The sequence below is a fragment of the Gavia stellata genome, chromosome 9 (assembly GCF_030936135.1).
Source record: "Gavia stellata isolate bGavSte3 chromosome 9, bGavSte3.hap2, whole genome shotgun sequence".
Classification (NCBI taxonomy): domain Eukaryota; kingdom Metazoa; phylum Chordata; class Aves; order Gaviiformes; family Gaviidae; genus Gavia; species Gavia stellata.
In genome coordinates this window covers 5,185,014-5,207,028 of record NC_082602.1, presented here as the reverse complement: position 1 = coordinate 5,207,028, position 22,015 = coordinate 5,185,014, and the positions used below count along the sequence as shown (strand labels likewise).

General features: G+C 37.1%; 1 protein-coding gene across 1 annotated transcript; it reads right to left on the bottom strand.

Annotated features, from left to right (window-relative positions):
- Positions 1-4,944: 4,944 nt before the first annotated feature.
- PBLD (phenazine biosynthesis like protein domain containing) lies at positions 4,945-21,334 on the bottom strand. Its single transcript, XM_009809445.2, has 9 exons — positions 21,251-21,334; positions 18,896-18,995; positions 15,289-15,387; positions 14,639-14,748; positions 14,468-14,497; positions 13,848-13,936; positions 12,512-12,690; positions 10,669-10,731; positions 4,945-5,057 (listed from the first exon to the last, which is right to left on the bottom strand). The coding sequence occupies exons 1-9, from the start codon at positions 21,332-21,334 to the stop codon at positions 4,945-4,947; spliced, it is 867 nt and encodes a 288-aa protein (XP_009807747.2).
- Positions 21,335-22,015: the final 681 nt, after the last annotated feature.

The window sequence follows — 22,015 nt, the reverse complement described above, 5'->3', positions numbered from 1 at the left end:
TTGTTTTTAAAACAGAATTCTTTTGTTCAGAAAGGAGCCATTTTTTTCTGAATATGGGTGACTAAAGTTATCATAGTCGTTAAGATAATAATTTATTCCTGTTTACAGCCATAAATATTTATGGCGAAAGGAGGCTTTCTGAAACAAAAGAAAAATTCAAGCATTCCAGTTGGAATTTCCCACCTGAATTGAGCTTGGTGGGACAGGCACTCTGGTAAGTCCCCTTTGGTTTAGAACCAAAGCATAGCAAAAGGTCAGTAGAGAATACATTCTAATTCCAATTCATGTTCCTGGCTTTGCTGAACCTCATACTCTGCTCCAGCTCTACTACAATCTACATAATCTCTTCTCTAGCCTAACATCCCCCAACCTGACTTCCAGACCATACAAACTGTCTTTGCATCATTAACTTCAACTAGTGGCAAAAACTGAGGGCATGCCCTTAAGCGTTTTAACTATGCTCACACATTACAGAGTCTCTACACAGGCTTTACACCTCCTCCTCTTCCTGCTCCTCACAAACCTACTTAATCTCCTTCAAACGTCTTCCTCGTCACAATTCTAGAAACATTCTTGATAATTTTTCTTGGGTTTGCTTAATGTATTTTGTCTACCCTGTAATTCTTAATAGGACAAAAATTACGTACGGGAGTGGTTTCTTGGTTTGGCTCTATCACCAAAAAAAGTCACAAAACACTGGAAAGTGGATAAAACTTAGGCTCATATGATTCACGACATTAAAAACCAGGGAACGTCCTCTTTTGCCAATCAGTGAGGCGAAAACACAAGTCAAAGTGAACCTCTCACTAAAGAAACCAACAGAGTTAGAAATGTTTATTTTTTCACATTCTGCTTTAGTCTAAACCAAAGGTCTTAGTCTAAAACTGACCTGTAGTAAAGAAATGTTCACACTTTTCGACTATCTGGTAATATATTGGGTTTTGTTATTCCACTTTCCCATTCTTTTGAAAATTTTTAATTATGGTTTGTGGTAAATTTTAGGAAATAAAAGGAGGACAGTGACTCAGCAATTGAGAAAAATCCCATGTTCTGTCTTTTTGTTTAAGTCTGGTAACTACTTTAAAGACAGATCTACTCGTCAGAAAAAAAAAAAAATTTAAAAAAATTTAGAAGTCAGAATCAAACTGCTTAATTGGCAGATTTTTCAGTTTTTAACTGAACTAATTTAATTTTTACCTGATCTGGCATTACCCTTAATTTTCATTTAGTTTCCTTTTTTTACTTCAGGAAGGTTCCCTCTGTTCCTGGCATGCTTCCCTGTCACTCTGGTGAATACTGAGACAAAGAAATCTTTCCTTTCCCAGAAATAACTGCCTCATCTGTTGCTAATTTCCCTTCCTATCCATTATGGAACACATGGCTCCTTTCTATGACCTCTTGCTGTGTACACATTCATGAGATCTTTTATTCCCACCTTTTGCAAAATTTTCAAATTTTGGTAACAACTTTTCAATACATGTTTTCTGTCTATCCTCGCCTAGATAACACAAAAGAAATGCAAAGTATTTTCATGAATCCTTTAAGCAAATCTGTTAAATGACTTATTGAATAAAAAATTGGCTTCCCATTTTCTTTTCACCGCTATTAGCTGTGCATTCATTTCCATAGCAACAAACTTACATGGTTTCTGTTGCTCAATATTTTTTTTTCGTATTTTGCTTCCTTCCTAGTGGTTATGTGCTTTCTTCCCGGCCCCTACATGAGCTATGTCTCTGCAGAGGCACACACCAAAGAAGTAAAATGAGCAAGCGTGCATTTAAATTTTCATGTTTTGGCTGTTAGGTCTAGCCAGGAATTTACTCAAAACTTACAGTGGCCTGTAACTTAATGACCTTCTGTTGGACACTCTCATGATCAATAACTCTCAAGCGCACAAGAATTTTTGGAATTATATTTTCCTTTCCCATAATTTGCTCTTGGTTCAACACAACCCTATGCTACAATCTTTATTAAGAGAGCAGCACAAAACAGTTCTGCGAATCCTCTGCACCACAAACACTAAAGAAAGAGACACTGCATTTTTCCAACCTTCCACTTAGTATCTTCACTGAATTTAACTTTTGATTCAACATTTTAATTTAATGAAAACAATGCAATGTAACTATTTTCTTAGAGAAACATTAAATTCCAAACTTTTATGCTAATTGTAATATTATACAGGCAGTTCCAGAAAATTCTCTCTTGAACAAAGTTTTATTTTATTAATGAGGAAAGCCTAGCAACTTGCATTAAAAGAGTACACGGAAAGTCCATAATCGTGAAGTCTGCACAAAATTCTATAGCACTCAAAGATTGTACTTAGCATTATAAGGACCTAAAAATTGTGCTGCATAGGTTGAAGATCAAATGGCACTGTTTATTTAATTTATAGTAGTCTCTTCACAGAAATCTACCTTTAAGTACTGTTTCCCTTCTGCATTTTCCATGCTGACTTTGGCTCTTGGTAATTAACTTAGTTAAACATCACTGTGTTCCTCTTTTTCTTGATGTGAAACTCATTCGATTTTTGAGTCTGAATTCTCTTTTCAAGTGTAATGAGACATTTCATTTGGTGCTAAGGTAACTTAGCATTCAGGATCTTGCTCAAAGTTAAGATAGTTAAGTTAGAATAACTATAAACAGCTAATAAAACCAACAAGTAAATCCTACACATGAAAACATGAAACAAGGCCACACAAATGCTAAATAATTTTATCTAAAGTTCGCACAACCTATTTTTTGCACTAGGAAAGACGGACAGAATTTGTCACAATTCTTTCCTTTACTGTTAACTGAAAATGTGCAATGTATTAAAATAAGTCTTAGTGAGTAATTAGGCTCATCAAGTCAACTACGCAATATTTCATAAGAATAAAGTTGCTACTCAGAAAATGAGTGCTCTTTTTCTTGCCACTCTCAGCAGCCTTGCTTGTTTTGCATATGGTTGCATGTTTAATTAGCAATCCTTCTGTAAGTGTCTGCAATTAGCACAATGATGATTAATAAAATAACTCCTTTAAAGCTTCATTTAGGCAGCAGAACTGCACAATCAGGTATAATTAATTCATCATTAATAAATCATGGCTGATTAACTAATCTGTTGATTACAAACACATTACTGCATAGTGTCCCACCTGAGCTCTGGTGATTTTTCTATCCTGAACAGAAATAGAGACTAGGTAGTAGTAAACTATAAAAAAATGCATTAAGCAGCAAAGATATTGGTTTGGTCAGGAAATTTAGATAGCAAGTATATTTAAAATTTACTGGGCTTTGTTCATTATTCGTCCCCTTGAGTAAAAAAAAAAAAAATTGTTCTGTCTATTTGTTAAATGTGGACGGCTGAACAATAATTGCTTCTTTAGTTCATTTATATTCTTAAGGAGGGTTGTTTTTTTCCAAAGCGTCTCAGGTTATGGGCCAGTTTCACTCTTTGCATAAGCCAGTAGGAAGCAGCAAATGCAGCAAAACAAGCCTGCAGTATTGCTCCTCAAGAAGATCCAGGTCACAAGCCGGAAAGTGATCAATTTGCCTTGCGAGAAGGCGAGGTCAAGGTGGCTGCCAAATATGCCATTGCAACATCGCTGTTAAGCTGCCTCCATAGCCGTGTCTTGCATCTGATGATGAGTCCATGTTTATAAACCACATGTCATGTCCGTGAACTTCAGCAAGATTGAATACAGAAGAGCAACATGCCTTTCCATTTGGCAATTCCTTTTGCTTGCCACCTAGCTCTTGAGCTTTGTAGTGTATTTAAATCATGTTTCCAGTATGCTCTACATAGTGGCAGGAGCTAGAAACTTTTATGTCAAATGAATCCTAGGAATCTCACACTGTTACTTGCCTCCAGTTACTCGGGCTTAAGTAAAATGTAAGTTATGAGTTATGATAAAATTCAAAATAACTGAAAACAGGGGAACTTGGCACAACTAAGCTCCACATTATTTATAAAGGGCTTACATCCAGCTGTTCCCACAGCATGAAAATGCCTTTGAGTTCAAAATATTTCATCCTAAAATATTGCAAAGAAAAACAACTAAAGCAAAGCTTAGGAAAAAAGTGATTTGAAAGGGAAAACAGAGTTTTAGCTAGAGTAACTGAAACAGTTCAATATTCCTAATAAATCCAGAGAAAGATGAGAACACTAAACGAAAAACTGACAAAATCTGAAGCAGTACATTTCATGAAGAAAATTACAGAAGAAACTTTTAATTTAGGAGCAAATCTTCAGTCTTTGAAAAGTAAATTAAATTGCTGTAACCAATAAAGTTTTCTTTCAGATTTTAACCAGTTTGATGTGCATCACAGTATGTCAATCTCTCAAATCTTTCTGCTAAAACTTTAATTAAAAATATTGACTAAGCAGCAGTACTACAAGCCACTGCAATACCATTCATCTTTGGAAAATACTGTTCATAAAAGGGAACCATAAAGCACATTTCTAAACCATTTATATTATTTTCATATTTTAATTCAAGTAAATTAATGAACATATGAGCATCATTTCAATATATGGCAGAGAAAATTTTTTTTTTTTTAAAAGGACTATAGTTAGATTTCATGGAGAATGACTGAATATTGAAAAGGTTTGATTATTTTGTCAATCAGAAAAGTTTACAATTTAATCCAGGAAGCAGGAATGGCTTTTAACATGGAATTTGGAAGTAAACAAAAGAATCTTCTAAAAGCAGAAAAACAAGATTGCTGTCCTTGGACAGTTTCTGAGGTCAGTGGACATATGAAGTGGTAAGATGAAAGTGAAGAAAAGAATAGCAAGGATCTTGAGGATTAGAAGTGAGCATTTTCAAGCAATTTTTAAAATGGACAATAAGTAATCAAAGACTTTTGAGGACAGTTGTGATTCACTGCCTAGAGCTAAGATATAATCAGCATAATATGAATAATTTGAAGGTGTGGGAGATGAAATTGTTAGTGTCAATTTCTTCAGAAAGTCAGGTTTCCTTTTAATACAATAGCAAATTGCCCCGCAATGTCAACTCTTCCATCATTACGCAGTGAAATCTTCAACTCTCCTCCACGGCGGGAACATTGAAAAGCTAAATGGAAACAAGAATCCATCATTAAAAAACTAGTATCTATCATAAATTATTTAAAAATCCATGAAAACTCAAGGAAATGAGGCCTCTGTCTCCAGAAAGCAAGCAGCACCAGGGCAAGCACTATACCAGGGACACCCCGGATGTATTGTCTTTACAGATGAAGATTAGCTGAGGGCATACCTCAGGCTAGAACTTGTCTATTGAGTCTGACAAAGATGCTAGTTAATACAAGAGGTGAAGGAGAGTTTGCTGTGATGTAGCCAATCCAGTTTCCTTTGTATATCTAAAGAAGTCATGAATTCTCCCATTCATAGGATAGAGTTTCTGTAGGTGATATGGAAGAACACGGAGTATTATCTGCATAAGAATGAAGAACCACCTTACCGGTATTGAACATCTGAAGTAGATACTAGGTTCGAAGAATATGTTCAGCTAATGAGTAAATAAAACTCAAGCAGCCAGTGGAAAAAGTCTACAAAGAAACAGATGCTGCTTCAGCTGTCATAAACTCAGACCAAATTCTTACATAGACAGGAACAGATATTGATTTATATAATCCTGAATATATCATTTAACACAGCTGGATAAAGTTTCAGTAGAAATAGCCTTCCACTTGTAAATAACTACAAGCCTAAACTTTTGCCTAAACTATTTAGTTGTGTACAGGTGGGACGATAATGCTCACTAGCATGTTGAGTCTGTAGACTTGTTCAGTAGTCCAATTTTAGCTGCGCAACTACTTGATCAGAAAATGGTCTGGTTCAGATGGCACTTAGCAAAGGTTTGAGTTTCATATAGCGTTGTTTTTGTAAAAGGCTGTAAACGGATGACGAGACATTAATGTTCAAAGCCTCCTTACTCAGTGAATTTCCAACTACTACAGAAGTTGTTCAAAGCCAAAGGGCATGTTTTTCCTCACAAACCCAAAATTTGTAAATTGAGTAGAGATTGTATTCAGATCCTGACAGAGCATAGGATCTCTAAGAGATGGCATATATACTGTATGCTTTAAAACAATTTCTCAGCCACAGCTGACAAGAAACCTCTTCCTTATAACAGGATATTAGATTCTCAGACAAAGCAAACACTCCAAAACAGTGGAAACAGGAGCTATAGAAAGATCAATATTGATACTTTCTGTTCTTTTCCATTTATAGAACTAGGGGTTATTGTTTTTAACTTGTCAGAACATCTGTGTACGGAGTAATGCCTTCAGTTGGAATATTTTGGATACTTAAAGATCCAGACCATGCTAAATTTGATCAATTATTATTGCCAAGTGGGGATACACAGCTAAACTCTCCCACTCCCTCACAACAGCAGATTTAAATAACAGAGATTAATTATTTCAAATCTTCAGAGGTTGGTTGGGGTTTTTTTTCTTTCTTTAAATGTGGAACCAGTGCTGTCTGTTCCATGGCAGGACTACTGAAACTGTTTTGATACTGGGCCATTTTATTTTATTTTTAAAGAAACCTTCAAAGTAGAAGAAAAGAAGAAGAAAAAAAAACACCAAAGAAAATTTTACCCAAGCTTATATGAAAATAACACTTGATCTTTTCTTTCTCTCACACAGAAGCACTGATATTTCACACCATGTCTGAAAGTAAACAGACCTGCATGGAACATTTGAATAACTAGAGGATTTCATTTAACAGCAATGTCTCCCAGAGACATTCAAGCATCTCTGATGTGCACTCGCCTTTTGGATCACAAAGTTGTTGCACGTCCATTCCATGCCTGTATTTACTAGGAATGTCTCATACTACATATAAATTTTATGTTTTCTATAAAAAAAATTATGTACATTCTGATACGTAGAAATAATACATAACAGCTGAATTCACAGTGCTCTATGATAAACCTGAGACAGAGGAAAGTTTAAGAGTAGTTACAAGGACTGTGAGATTGAGCATGCTGATATCACAGAATCATAGAATCATGCACCACTGCATTCACAAGGCAGCCAGTGGCCTTTTACTAATATTATCCTGTTGTTTTGAGGAGCTTCTTATCAGCCTAGATGTATCTAAATGACCATTGCTCACAGAATTTGAGGAGTAATGGATTTTCTTCATGATGTCAACATAATGACATCAACTCAGGAACAAGTGCCACTCTGTAAAAAGATCTACTTTTAGAAATCACCATTTTGGTTGCATTTCTAAACCCTATAAAAGGACTGATGAACGAAGCACTTGTTCCTTAAGTGAAGTTAAGGCCTCCAAGACTTTTTTTTATTCTAAGAAAGAAGGTGGATAAATCTGATGATTGATGGAGGGAAACACCTCTTCTTTGGCAGAAGTGTTACATTCGTGTATAAATCTGATGTGGTCCATCTATATGTTGAGATTACCCACAGTTAAAACTCTGCAAAACTCTTCACCTCTTGAGATTTCAAATTAGCAAAAACTTAAATACAGGTAGGTTTATTCTATCTGAATAAAGCAACTTCACAAAAAAAAAAAAGTGAGGAGAGTGAAAAGTTAAAAGATGGGACAGATTTTGTATTGAAGGAAATCATGGCAAAATTTGTGAAAGTATGATCTTACAGATACCAAAGTAAGGTTTGGTTTTTCATTGTTCCCCCCTCCCCCCCCCTCAAAAAACCGCACCAACCTCAAATGCTATAAATCTGTTCTGTACTGGGAAGGAATCAGAGAAGTTAAAGGCAGCAACAAGAATGAAAATTTCCCCACAAATTAATACAGTTGTCTGAAGTAAACAGGTACAGAAAGATTCCTCTAGCCTCACCTGAGACTAAAAATTGTCCTGGATAAAGTCCCTTCTCTTCACAATAATTTGGAAAGTCCTCTATAATCTGTTTGGTTATATCAAATTCCTTACGCATGTTTATAAATGTTATCTTAGAAATGTGAAAACTACGCGAAGGGCTGGATACAGACACAGCTGCTAAATATTGCATTCATTAGCAATTATGAAATTCTATGCAACTGATATGAGAGATTATAATTTCTTTAAAATATTGCAGAGACTCTTCAAATGAAAAAAGGCAAGGACTGATACTGAACTCTGATTTAACGCTCAGCTTAAATTCAAAGATATGTACATAGTTTCAAGAAAGATCATAAAGTATTTCACCTTGTAAAAAGACTGGAAAATTCTCTTTGTAGTTGATGGGGGTGGTTGTTGTTTGACAATTTGGTCTAATAAAAGTAGGAAGAGAACCCAAGCACAGGAAATTAGATCTGATACTTCAGCAGAGATGCAGCTGACCTTCTCCTGGAGGTCACAATACCCAGAGAGATCTGACAATAGATTTCATGTTCCTCATTTTTCTATTATTTCATATCTGATCCATTTTGGAACTAACATATTTCATTTTATGGAAGAAAATCTTCCTTTATTCTTGCAATAAAAGGTATCGGATATTAAGAAGCTACCACAAAGGTTTCTAAAAATTCAAAAGATGCTCTTATTTATTTATCTTTGGTGATATGGAACCTTCTTGAGTGCCAGCCATCTTTTCCAAATAATCTCATTAGTAATAGAATTTGCCCCAGTACTACCTGATACCCCTCAGTCACATGCATGTAAGGAAAGGTTATTTCTCATAAACGCACGTAGAGACCACATGTTGATCAGATGTCAAATGAACTTGTTCTCTTTAAATCTGTTTTGTACAATTTCTACCACAAAACAAGTTTGAGGACATATATGCATGAAATATGGGAGAGGGGGGAATCTATTTGGTGGGAAGATAAGACTTTTTTTTGTGCTAAACGCGTTAGAGAAGCCAATTACAGTAGCAATTGCCTTTGCTGCTTGAGACAGTTTCTCCAAAAGAGAAAATGGCACAGTACATACCAAATACATGAAAATGCATAACAGGTAGAAAGTATCATCTAAAAATACAGACAGAATTCCTGTCTGTTTGATTACTTAAAGAAGCAGTGTCTATAGATGGCATGGAAGAGTTTTAAATTCCACATTAGCATCTGAAAATGTCAAAACCTTCTGAGAAACAGCCAGTCCATAAGGATGCATTACCAAAGACAGTTTCTCCTATTCGGAAAATATGTTGGGATTTTCCCCCCCAGTATTGTGGAAACTATCACAGATTTGTGTGATGTAAATGCAAATATGAGCTCTTCGGAACAGAATGTTAAATCTTTCCTTCAGTTCACTATGGAGAAGGTCTCAGTCATTGTGGATTACCATATTGAGCTATGGAGCACAAACAGATCCTTTAAAGAGCTTATCATTCTCAAGAAAATCCATTTTGAGATTCATTTGACCAAATATAGGAAGGCTTATATTCAAGGTAGCTGTTTGTTTGGAAAAGTGTTTACTTTTATGAACAAGGAACCTTATTAGATCAAGGATCCAATCTCTGTTCTAAACTACGTTACCAAAGTCTTAATTGTTGTCAGGTGCACAAAAGAATTGTAATCCCCTGCCCCCTCTTAGGGAACCAGATAGGGACTAGGGTATTTTGTATTGGCAAAGCACTAGAAACATGAGAAGCAAACACACACCCAATGCCTCTTTATCTAGTGTTGTCACGTATTAACAGTTTCTCTCGTTTTTTTCCACCAAGTTCTTTAGTTTCTTGCTTAACAACAAATACGTCATCTAATAAGCATATCTCATTGATTGAAAGAACACCAATAAATCTGTTCTTTGACTTCAGAGGTCCAGTCATCTCAAATTCCTTTAAGGCTCAATCATTTAAAAGTAAGACTGCAAATAAAATCACAAACAAATAAAATTTGCCAGTGCCCATGTATCTTGTCCCCATTCTTACACATTTAACGTCAGTCACGTTCTTTCTGTTCTTGTAATGTAAGTGACTATTCTTTCTTATACCCTTCCTTGCTACCATGTAAAAGATCATCATCCTGAGGAAAACTGATCTTCATACCTAAATACACAGATGTGTCAGAAACCAGAAAACAACCTGTACCATAAAGCACATTCTGTAAGTAGAATCTGAATGTTAAAAAGACATCATCGCTTCTTATCTAGCTATAATAACACTAGCTATTCTAAACGCTAAGATTCCTAAAGAAGTCACTGAAGGGATTAATCTGGATTAATTCTCAAGAAAATTAAAAAATCAGGCAGAAATCATATGACTTCTTTCAATCTCATCTCAATATACACGAGAGGAAAGGACAACACTGTCCAAATTCTGCTGAAAAGTATACAATGTGAATGAAAATATCAATACCTTTTCCCAATACCCGAAGTGCAAGCCATAAAGACCAAGAAGTAAAGTAAAATTCAATCAAAACACAAAAAACAACATCATCTGAAGTTCACCAAGCTTCAGTTATGATGAAAGGTCACGAAAACTAAAACCCAAAAGCTGAGATCAAAAACCAACTGCAGAGAGTTACGATCCAGAAACCGAGACTTCAAACTCCCTGCAGGCATGGTGTGTCATGTTGGTGGGTAGGAAAGAAAGCAGTTTCTTAAAGATTACCTCACACACAAAATATTACAAAATATTCTATTCATATTGAGAAAATGGATAGGGAGTTATCGCTACAGTTTGGACTGTAGTAGTAATACAACCTTTTTCTTTTTTAGTGAGTAGCTTTTACATAAACAGGCAGCTTTGCAAGAAAACAGTTTCTCTTACCAAGCATTTCTTTCTTCCCCAGCTGCTCTGACCAGTAGCTGCTTAAAACAGCATGGGCAGATCCTTAAAAGAAATTGGAAAACCAAGTACAGAATTAAATTAGAATCACTACTTTATAGAGCAAGCACATTCAAAATGTAAATGCCATAAACAAACCAAGCGCCACATGTGTGTCTAGGGCAAAACCACCTGAGTCTGCACAGCAGACAGATCTTAAGGCTTTAATATTTCATTTATCTATGATAAAGAAATATTACTTCCTCATTCTCTGGCTTCAATGGAAATTTTGCCTAGGTGAGGGCTTCATGATTAGCCACAATTGGTAAGAATAACAAATAGTACCAATTAAAATACTTGAGCCAAAGTACTCATTTGTTCACCAAAAGTGAAGTTTCCTATTAACAGAATCTCAAAATATTATTCATCTAAACATGACGTTATTCAATGAAACATGAAGAGCTACCCATCAAAAATCTGAACAGGCTTTTCGATATTTTCTAAGAATAGGAACAGGTGGATAGAAGTCACTGTGTAAAACAAAAGCATCTCCTCTCCTAACAGCTTTCACAACAAAACCTCAGGGTTTTTTCAGTGTTGAATGCTGGTAAGTATCAGGATGTAACTCAAGGAGATCTTTAAGGCCTCACCACAGCTTCTAAAAACTAAAAGACCAATTCCTGGTTTCCTGACCAGAAGATGGCTGAAAAACTTAAAATGATTTCTCAGATTCATAGCTAGTAATCCTGCTTCAGTCTACATTAGCAGCTAGGGGCAAAGACACTCTGCTGGAAACCCTGCTGTGAAGTAACTGTAATTATCAGGGCTCAGGGACACCTGACCATTATTAAGAAATCATTACAAAAGAAACATAATACAAAGCCATAACACTCTTAAAATTATACTTCATCAATACAATAAAAATATTTATTTCTATAAAAGAAAGAACACAAAGATGGAAGACAAGCAACAGTGAGCTATAACAAGCCTAGAAAAATCTCAGAGATTCAGGAAACTTCTAGCTTTTCCTACATATCAATACTAGTCTTCCCAGCAATCCTAAGGAATGAGCTCTGGGATTAGATACGTCTACCAGACTGTCCCCGGCTTTATCAGGAAAGCAGGACTGAAAGCTTAAAAACTAACTGAAATACATGACTCGTATTTCTTTGTAAACCTTTCTTTCTGCTAGGAGTGCTGAACAACTAACATTATTCCAACAAAGAAAGTTTTCTCTTTATTTAGCAAAACATGTAATGAGAATTTTTTACCAAGTTCTCAGCTGACTAATAATTAACCTGTGATTAACTGGTACCTAAGCAAATAACATCATTCTGCGGCAATCATCATCACACCTACCGAGTGGAACATCAAAGGAACAGGCAGAGAACTAGTCTTCCTGCCCCTAAATATACAACTAGCTGAGTTCACATTATTCATAGGCCTGAAAATATCCACAATAAGTGTCATGAAACTAGAGGAGATCTCAGTTGAAGCGCAAAAAGAATACAGAACAGCAACAGAAGTGGATATGAACTTCTCCTGCAATATTCATTCAATATCAAACTAGTCTCCCACTTTTCTCTAATTGGAATACTTCAGGGAAAAGATCTGAAAAAGACACAGGAATATCTGGCCTGATGACAGCAAGAAGCTGATTTTTTTCTGAATGAGTTGGCATCAGTCATGAAAGTTTTCAGTTTAAAGAACACACTCCCACTGTCCATATAAAACAGTAGTTTAGAAGAGAGACTCCAAAGTACAAAAACAGATTCATGAAGTTTAAGAACCACCGTTTAATTGAACTGAAACAAGACTAAGAGTCGCTTATCACACAAACACATACCTGTAACAGGGTCCTCCAGAAGTCCATACCAAGGTGCAAAATATCTGGAGTAAAAATCATGGTCTTTATGCTTTCCACTGGAATTTCCCTTAAGAGTGAGTATGAGTCCTTTCACTTTTCCCGTCTTTTCAGCCGACAAAAAGCGTTGTGCGGTCACTTGCAGTTCTTCCAACACAGATCTTGAATATAATTATAGAATTTTAATAGGCCATATTCTTCATTTTACATTACTTTAAGTACTGAAAAGAAACAGAAAACTACAAAATCACCTTCTCTATAATCCCAAAACAGCCACAGTAAAATGTTAGAGGAGACAAGATTCCTAGAATTGTCCTCCTAATGTTATTTGACAGAAGACTACCCTGAATAAAATACACTCTGAGTGAACAGAGAAAAAACTTCAAGCCATGCATTTCCTATTTATTTCTGAAAACAGAGCATCCTGGAATATTATCTACAAAAATGCACTTTTGTTTCAACATTTTAATCATTGAAAGAAATACTTCATCACTACAGAATGCAAAGAGTAAGCACTCCACCTCCTTTCAGAGCAAGCAAACAACTATCACCATTCCAATCTTCACAGGGTTCTAAAGCACTCTACAACAGTCTCAAGACTGTGAAGCTGCAGATACCTCCCTACAAAATAAAGTCTGAAAGAATAAAAAGTACTCAGCTGAGAATATTTCTGTCTCCCCACTAGCCCAATCTTTAAACATTATTAGGCCAAACTTCAAGTGAAAATAATAGTCATTTGGCCTGATTAAAGAATTTGTGTTTCAGCAATATATATCCAAGTCATAATTGACTTAATGAAATTCAGCTCTCCAAGATTAACAAATGCTTTGAAATAATTTGAATTGGAATTTCCTCTATAAAGCTACTTATGATGCTGTTAAATACGTGTAAGCAGATTACAGTCAAATGGGAATAAGAATCCATGGCATCCCGCCAATGTGCCCTGTCTCACTAAGCAGACCTCTACAGCTATGCAACTATTACTTCTTCATTCGAGAAGCAAGACTCCTAATTTCCTGCTACGTTACTGGGTCATTTTTTTACTCATAAGGATGGGGAAAATACATCACCGTTAAAACTGTTTCCTACACCTCCTTTTCTTGGAGATAGATTTCAGATTGATCTTATTCAGCTTTGCAGGTTCAATAAGCTCACATGAGAAGATAAAATAACTATTTAACACAGGAGTTTAAATTAGAGTTTTTAATATCCACCTGTTTAAAAACTAGATAAAAGAGCCTAGTACGTAAGGAATAGAGGTTAAAGAAGCAGACTCAATTTCTGCACACTTGATTATTTTAAAAAAAGTATAAGACACCTTTCATAAGCATCACTGAGGCGAACTAAGAGTTTCTTCGTCTCAGGAGAATAACGGAGATCTTGAACAATCATGTCACCAACAGCTGCCTGGTGGAAAAGTTAAAGGAGACAAAGAAAAACATCATCATTTGAATATGAAATGTTATTTTCTTAACATTTTCACAGAACAAATTCACTGCTAGAACAGGGGTCATGCAAGACCCCTTTCATGCAGCCCTCAAGAACATGCAAGCAAGAAAAGTAAATGCACTAAGTGCATGAATGCATAGGGGTAGGTGCTAAGAGCTCTGTATATGTCAGCTTGGAAAGAAATTCAGGGACCTAGAAGAGGGCAAGGACACTAGATTGCCCTCACATGCATACAATAGGCTGAAAATGCCACTGAAATAAACACTGACGCTCCAGTCAATGGTAGTGGGAGACAAAAGTTCAACTGCATCATTTTGGAGAATTCCGTTTCCTGAGCTGCATGACTCAGACCTTGAAAGTTCAGTGTTTCAAGTCCAGGAGTACATCAAGCAGTGCCATGTTGCCACTTTTCAGCCATTTTTATACATAAAAATAAGTGTAGCTATTATAAATGCGCTTCTAAGACCACATGTAGATTCTTTTTTTTACCTTTATTAACTCTTCGACTTCCTGAAGTACCTGAAAAAAAAAATGTAAAAAATAGAACATATATATGTATGTGTCTATCCAGCTATAGATAGACAGATATACTTACATACACATACAAACATAAACACATACTTTCCTTGAAAGCCTTTAATGAATAAAATTTTGACTGACCTGTGGGTAGGTTAAGTAAAGCGGTAAGTCCAGGACAATATGATTTTCCACTTGTCTGGCTTTCAATTCGCCACTCAGCGTCACAAATGTGAGAACTGAATTTGTGTTTTCTAGAGAGAGAACATTGCAACATTATCAAACATAAGAATTTGAATCTAAGTTATTATAGCTCTTAGAGTAGCTCAGTATATTCAGAAAAAGTTAGTTATGCAGCTAAAATATAGTAACTACAGTAAAACTATATTCTGAGGCAAAATTCCCAACTAAATAAATAATCTGTTGCGGCTAATAAACACAGCAATTGCCAGAGAATCTTTAGTGCACGTTCCGAGAATGAATGGGAGTTTCCTTTTAACAGAAAAAGCAACAATCCCTATTCATCAAATCCTACTGTACTTCTCCCAGATTACATTTGCATATTTAGCACTTTTCTTAAACAAGAGTAATAGGGCATCGGAATCCAAGTGTAGGCATCGGACTAGAGCATTGTAATTACAGAGCAATTGTAAAAGACAATACCTAAGGTATCTCCATATGTGTTCTCTAAACATTCTGAATATTTAATTGCCTTTGTTGTAGAAAACAGAGATCTTCTTAATTAGAAGTAAATTTTCTAAAAAGTTATAGTAATAAATAGTTTGTAAACATACTTTGTATGTGAAACAACACAGCAGCTGCTGCAAGTGTAGCGTGACCACAGAGAGGAACTTCATTGGCTGGGGTAAACCATCTGAGTCCAAAGCAGGAACCTTGGAAATAACATTTATTTAGCATTATTAGGTGGAAGAAGTCTATTTCTTCAATTTATCTCAAAACCTTATACAAAGTGATGACATTTCAGTTACTCAAAACACGTTATAATTGGTCTTGGTCTTAAACACACTTTTAGGAACCTATTCTGTACTGATCTTTGGAATAGCTATTGCTTTTGAGTCAGGTCAATAGCAGGAGTCTACTACTAATAGAGGAGCACTGGAGCAAAGGGGCTGCAGAGTAGAAATGCCTGCCCGCCTGGGAACTAGGCCTGTGAACCAGAAGCACCCTTGAGAAGCCCAGCTGGCACCTTTGAAGCACTGCTGGGTAGCTAGAAACCGGAGACATGCCGAGATGCCATCGGTAAGCACAAGACCAACGAACTGTAACAGCAACTTATCACCTGAAAAGGTGAAAAATAGCCTGGAAAAGGGGGAAAAATGTCCCGAGAAAGTAAGAATCTGTAACTGCCTGGCTGCTCTAACTGAAGGAACAGGAAAACAGTCTGGAAAAATAAAGGTTGGTCTGAGAGAATAGAAATCATCATCATCTATTGGCTGTTGCAGGTAAAAAATAGAAATTAACAGCATCTATTGGCTTCTTGAAGTGGCGATGTCCTACATTCTCTTACGTCTCTATGATACAAAAATTATTTAATTTTTACTCAAAATGTAGCTTCCCTCTCTGAGAACTTTCTGTGCTGCACATATTTTTCCCTTCCCTGAACAGGTCTGCACGAATTTTCTGTGAGATCATGGACCCTTGCCAGGGACACATGGCTGACTCCAAACTCCATGACACAGATCCCCTTTGAAGTGAGACTCTTATTTTACTGGTCCCCCTCTGGGCCAACTTCTGGGCTCGGTTTTATTTGTCCTCCCACTTCTAGGATGGCTGGATCCCCTTCTGTCCTCCCCTCTGGAATTTATTTAATGCGCTTGATACCATATATATACATGTAAGTAATCTGTCATAAGTAATCTACTGTTATATTATTGAGAAGTTTGATTATTGACTAATGATAAGTTTATATACACTTCTTGCTGCTATTATTGATTCCTGGTATACTATTGCTCACTGATAATAATTTGCAATAGCTTGAGAGAGAGAGAGATATATTAGCTTTAGTAATTATAGTTATACTTGCTAGTGGCGATTTTTGTGGTATTTGTGGTAATCTGTAATAAAGTAGAGAATTTAGAAGATAAAGCCTCCATGTCTTTGTGTATTATGGAATCCTACAAAGTCACGGTCGTGATCTCTATACACCTGCAGGCTGGGTTACCCTTTAGGGGTTAAAGATAGTTTTGTTGGTATAATGGAATCTGTATCAGAGCTAGGTCAGTTATGAATTATTTTGCTTAAACCACCAGTCAAGTCTGATAAAAGCCTCTAATGTATACTAACCCTTCATTTCACTAGAAATCATATTTATATTTGTTGTTTAAAAAATTGGAAGCCAAGTGCACTATACTTGGTTTCCTGTAGCTTTTGTAGAGTTCTTGCATTATGGCATTCAAGATAATACTTACGAAAATATATTTCAAGTGAATAATTACCATATAAACACAACTAAAAGGTGCAAAAGAAACAAATTATATTTAAAAAACCAAAGACAAACAGGTCTTGACATCGCCATTGTGAAAAATTAGTGTATTAAAGTCAGAGTCCCCCACCTAATGAGAACAAATAGAATCCCAACAAAACCCAGTGGATGAAACTAATGGACATGGCAGACAAGTGCTCTGAGACAGGGCAGACACAGAACCCAGCTGTGAGCCTGCCCTGTGGCGTTAATGCACTCCCCCAAGTGGAAATTGTGGCTGAAAGCAGGAGGAAATAAGAGTCAGCCATGACCAACTGGAGACCGGCAAGCTCTGTGACCCAGAGCACCTGCCTGGATGCTTGGGACATACAGCTGTACTCAGACTAAGACAACATTTTGTATTCTCATAAATCAGTATATCCGTAAAATAATGTAGATTTTTTTTAATTAAAATTTAATGAAATGCACTGATCACAAACTCATACTCCTGCAAAAACATACTCTTTGTCCAGGAATCCTTACTACAGCAATGGATGTTCCAGAAGCAGATGATGGTCTCATAAATGACATTCTGATGTTCCTGATCTCCTCTTGCTCCCAGCATGCCTCAGTACAAACATTCGCAGGTGTAGCTCAGTGACTAAATTCCTTCAAAAAAACTGTGCCCCTCTTGGGCAGCTGTGCGAGTCTGATGTCACAAACTCTAGTCCCACTAATATCAAAAGCACTTTAATGTGAAAGAAGCTGGTGTTTTATATGCTGTTGGATATGGATGACTTGAAAACAAATAAATGTATTAAACATATCGGCAAGGTGTTAACATGAAAAATGTTAATGTGAAAAATGAAAAGTATTATCACCTCTTGATTCAAGCAATTAGTCTAACCCTAAAACAAATTCCAATTTATTAACAATAGGAGTAAGCGACGATAGTTACTATTTTAAGCAAATCCTCTTTAATTACAGAGGCTGTACAAATTCCCACTCCCTGAACAAACAATCAAATAATAAAGACCAGTTTCTTCACATACTGTTCTAGGGCCTCTTTTAGGCAGCCGACAATCCCAAAGCTGTTTCTCTCTCTCTTCTGCTATGTCGTATCAAAACGAGGGCATGCCAACATGATACCTTAACCTGGAATCTAACTCCAGGCTAGTGGGGTTTCAGCCCCTTGGCTCATGCCACCACACAACTGCAAAGTGAGCAGATTCAGCAAACTGATTCAGCTGAAAACTCATCAACAAAGCGATTTTGATCGGACTCTGTATTTGTCTGATGTTTTCTATCTTGTCCAGTGTCCCTCCATTTCCCCTCCCATCGTATATACATGCCCTACCAAAAAACCACAAACCAATCAAATGAGCCGCCTAATGTGTTTGATCTGGGTAACTTCAGATTTCCCAGTTCTATTGGAAACCTCTATTTTCCAGTATTGGCTGCCCAGGCAGCTTATGAGATTTTGTGACAAACTCAAATAATAGCTTACAGTTACCTCAGTGATGACGTCCTGAACAGCCAAGCCAGATTCTACTCACTTTGCAGTCTTGTGCGTATGGAATAAGCACGTTCCGTCTCTATTCTTCTGCTTGTATAATAAGAAATGATCTCAGGAGATTATTAGTAGTAATGGAAATATTAATTGAAGGATTTTTGCATAGCACTTTTAGGAGATTTTCTATATACAACTTGCTTATTTAATAAAAGGCACTAAAACAAATGGTCTAATTTATGAATAATAAATGTTTATCTACTGTAAAAATGAATGTGATATGCAGCACAAATACTTTAAAGAATCCATGTGCAAAAGGCTTATTATTAATATTCTCTTAAGTAAGATACATCACAACTCCAAGATTTTGCTTTAGCTGTCTTACAAATTAGCACCATTCTCTATAAATGCACCCAGTGTCTTCCTATTCCCTTGCAAGAGATTTTGGTGGGTAAACAGAACCACTCACTTTTGGCAAAGTCATCTCCAGGGTGCAGTTTTCTGATGAAAGCAGTCTCTGAAAGGTTCATTTCTGTTGCTATTTTTTGGTGCAAATCTTCACCCAAGTCCTAATGATGAAACAACAAATCCAATTAGAAGCAGGCCAAAAAATACAGAATCAAACTTTCTGGCAAATAAATACAGTAGTTTAATTTTCTATTATAATAAAATATAGATTCATTTTTAGTTCAAAATACTGAGAGTAAAAAAAACAACTTTAAGCATAAAATGGGATAACTGGTTCAATCATTGTGATACACGGGCATTTCTAATATCTGTCCTATTAGTTTAGAAATTCTTGGAATACATGGAAAATAAAAACACCAAAAAACCTAAACTCAGTCTTTCCATGAACACAAATATTTTGTTAAAGTCATGATTAAAGTCACACTGAGAAGCCATTATTAACTTAATCTAAAAATAACTACAACTCTCTTTTTATAACTCTGAAAAATCCATGCCAGCAAGAGGCATGTAGTAACAGCTAGGGCAATGGCCAAGATGGCTGATCAGCACTTACGGCTGTACCCTCGATACTACTCTTTGAACAACGGGAACAGTATGCTAAGTCAGTAGAAGCTGAGAGGAGATGAACCAAAGACGCTGGAGCTCACTACATCCTGCTCTAACTGCCTGCAGATTTCAACCAGTGAGCACTGATCCCAGGATACATGAGCTGTAGCAATTGTATAAAATTGTACTTCACTGTCATTCCATTGCTCTTTCCCCACAATTATGCTGACTGGCCAGGTTTGAGAACCTGGTCTTTGAAATATTGAAACACAAATGAAACAAAGTACTGAGTGGAGCTGGTCAGGTTCAACCTCTGACAGACACAAAATTGCCCTGCTAACTTTACTTATTTCCCTTGATAACTCTAATCCTTCTCAGCCAATGATCCCATACTACAGATATGAAACAAATACTCATGTGAATCATAGACCTGTATTTGTAGAGTGGCTTCTATACAACGAAACAACATTCTAACTTTTCACAGTAACAAGCGTCTCTCCTCAGGAAAATAGCTCTGACTTGTCAATTAGATACTACAAAGATACTAAACCAGAACAGAGACCAACCAAAATGTTATTAAAAATAAGAGAACTTCATTGAAATACTGCCATCCTGTGGCACTTCTGAAACACAGAACGGGCTTGTTTTGCCCTTGTTGCATTACTCCCAACAGTTTTTGTAAAGCATCCGCTGAGACTCTAAAGGGAACAGAGAACAGAAATACTGCTGCTAGCTGCACCATACTTTCTTGGAGCTTAGAATAAAATTATGAATTAGAACCTCAATTTTAACTGAATCTCAGCTTTAACTTTGGCACTAAAGCCTCTAGTCCCAGGTACTGTAGAAAAAATTTTAAAATCTCAACACTCCAAAGGCAACAGGCAAATAAGTTGCCCTCACAATATATTCATGTAATTAAGTAAAATTGATATTAAAAATGCAACTAGAAGCTCAAAGTTTAAAAGTAAGTTCATTCTGAGATGGAGTATTTAGACTTTAGGGGGCCAAAAATACCTCTGAAGTGATATGTTCTCAGTCGTAACTTCAGCTGATCTGGTAAGTAGGCTATATTGTATGAGATCTAGATAGGCTTAGGAACATCTAGAAAGGATTCATATTGTCAGCATAAGCCACTGCCATTGACTGCTCTGCATATATTTTCATACTTGCAATTTTCATCAAGTGTTACTATACAAATAATAAAAAGCCTATAAATTTCTAATCTAGTTTAGTAATTAGTTTTTGGTAGAAACTGTCTACAGTGTACCAATTAGCACCAACTGCTCAGAACACCTTGATGAGGAGAATGACTTCTACCAATTACTCGAAAACTCCCCCATCTTTCCTTCCATAGAAAGAGAAAAAATGAGGGGGGTGGGGGGGAGAAAAAAGGGAAAAAACCCACAAAAAAACCACACCAAAACCAAAACCTTTACCACTTCATTCAAGAACTATTGAGTACTGATTCCATGTTATTGCATTTCCTTTCAGAGATTTCATTCTGAATCCATTGGTTTAAGAAATTAAGCCATTTCTTTTTTACTTAACTCAGTTAGAATAAAACCAGTATATTCCTTTAAAAAAAAAAACTAAAAACCCACAAAAAATACAAAGCATACGTTGTATGAAATCATTCCGCTTGAAAAAGAATACCCCTGTGCTAATTTCTCTGTATTCTGGAGCAACAGCAAACAACGCTTGCAAGCAGAACTCCCGAGTGAAGGAAGCAAAGTCTAATACAGTGCTGAGGTCAAGTACAGAACGGTAAATGCCATTGCAGTCCATCATGAAACTTTTTTTTTTAACTTACGTTTTCAAGCAGACAAACTGCCGCAGGATTTCCAGAAAATGGCCGGTTTGTAAATGCATCAACCGTAAAAATGGGAATTTGCATTGTCATTTGCGCCTATTTAGTCTTAAGCGGTTTTCTGCAAGCTACTTTCTAAGCTGTTTTACCCCCAAATGATAGCAGAGCTGTAAGTTGTTTCCCTAACGGCAGGAGGAGCCAGCGGCCCGCCATCCCGTCACTTCCGAGCACGTATGTGGACTCAAGCCTCCTTCCACACACCCAAGCGCTCGGCACTAGTGGTTTTCAATTCTTTGATTTTAACCTCCCTTTTGCACCGCTTGCTACCAGCTCCCGAACGCTCTAACGGGCCCTCCCACCACAGCGCCCGGCCCAGCCCAGCCCGCCCTGAGACATCTACGAAGGCAGGAGCTGTGCGAGGTTCCCCCCGGATCCGGCCTTCCACGGGTTTACCACAGCTGCAAAGCCGGTGAGGCGCGGGCAGCCATTGCGTGCGCCCGTACCGGACAACCGTCCCCATCCTCCCTCCCAAGCCTACGCCGAGGGAGCCGGGCGCTCTGAGCGACGCACACTCGAGGGCACAACCGGCCGGCGACGCCTGTGTGAGGCGACGCCTGTGTGAGGCGACGCCTGTGTGAGGCGACGCCAGCGCGCGCGCTCGGAGCCCAGAGCCCGCTTGGCGCCAAGCGAACACAGGCACCGCGTGACCGCCCGCCCAGTGCGCATGCGCCCCAGCGCCCCTCCGCCGGCGCGGTGAAAGGACTAGGC

What these genes read in the sequence shown, in the direction of transcription:
- PBLD (XM_009809445.2), bottom strand. Translation starts at nt 21,334, where the DNA reads ATGCAAATTCCCATTTTTACGGTTGATGCATTTACAAACCGGCCATTT. An exon ending in CAGTTTGTCTGCTTGAAAAC is followed by an intron (nt 18,996 to 21,250) that starts GTAAGTTAAAAA and finishes TTTCATCATTAG; the next exon opens with GACTTGGGTGAAGATTTGCA. An exon ending in GGGGAAGAAAGAAATGCTTG is followed by an intron (nt 5,058 to 10,668) that starts GTAAGAGAAACT and finishes GTTTCCATTTAG; the next exon opens with CTTTTCAATGTTCCCGCCGT.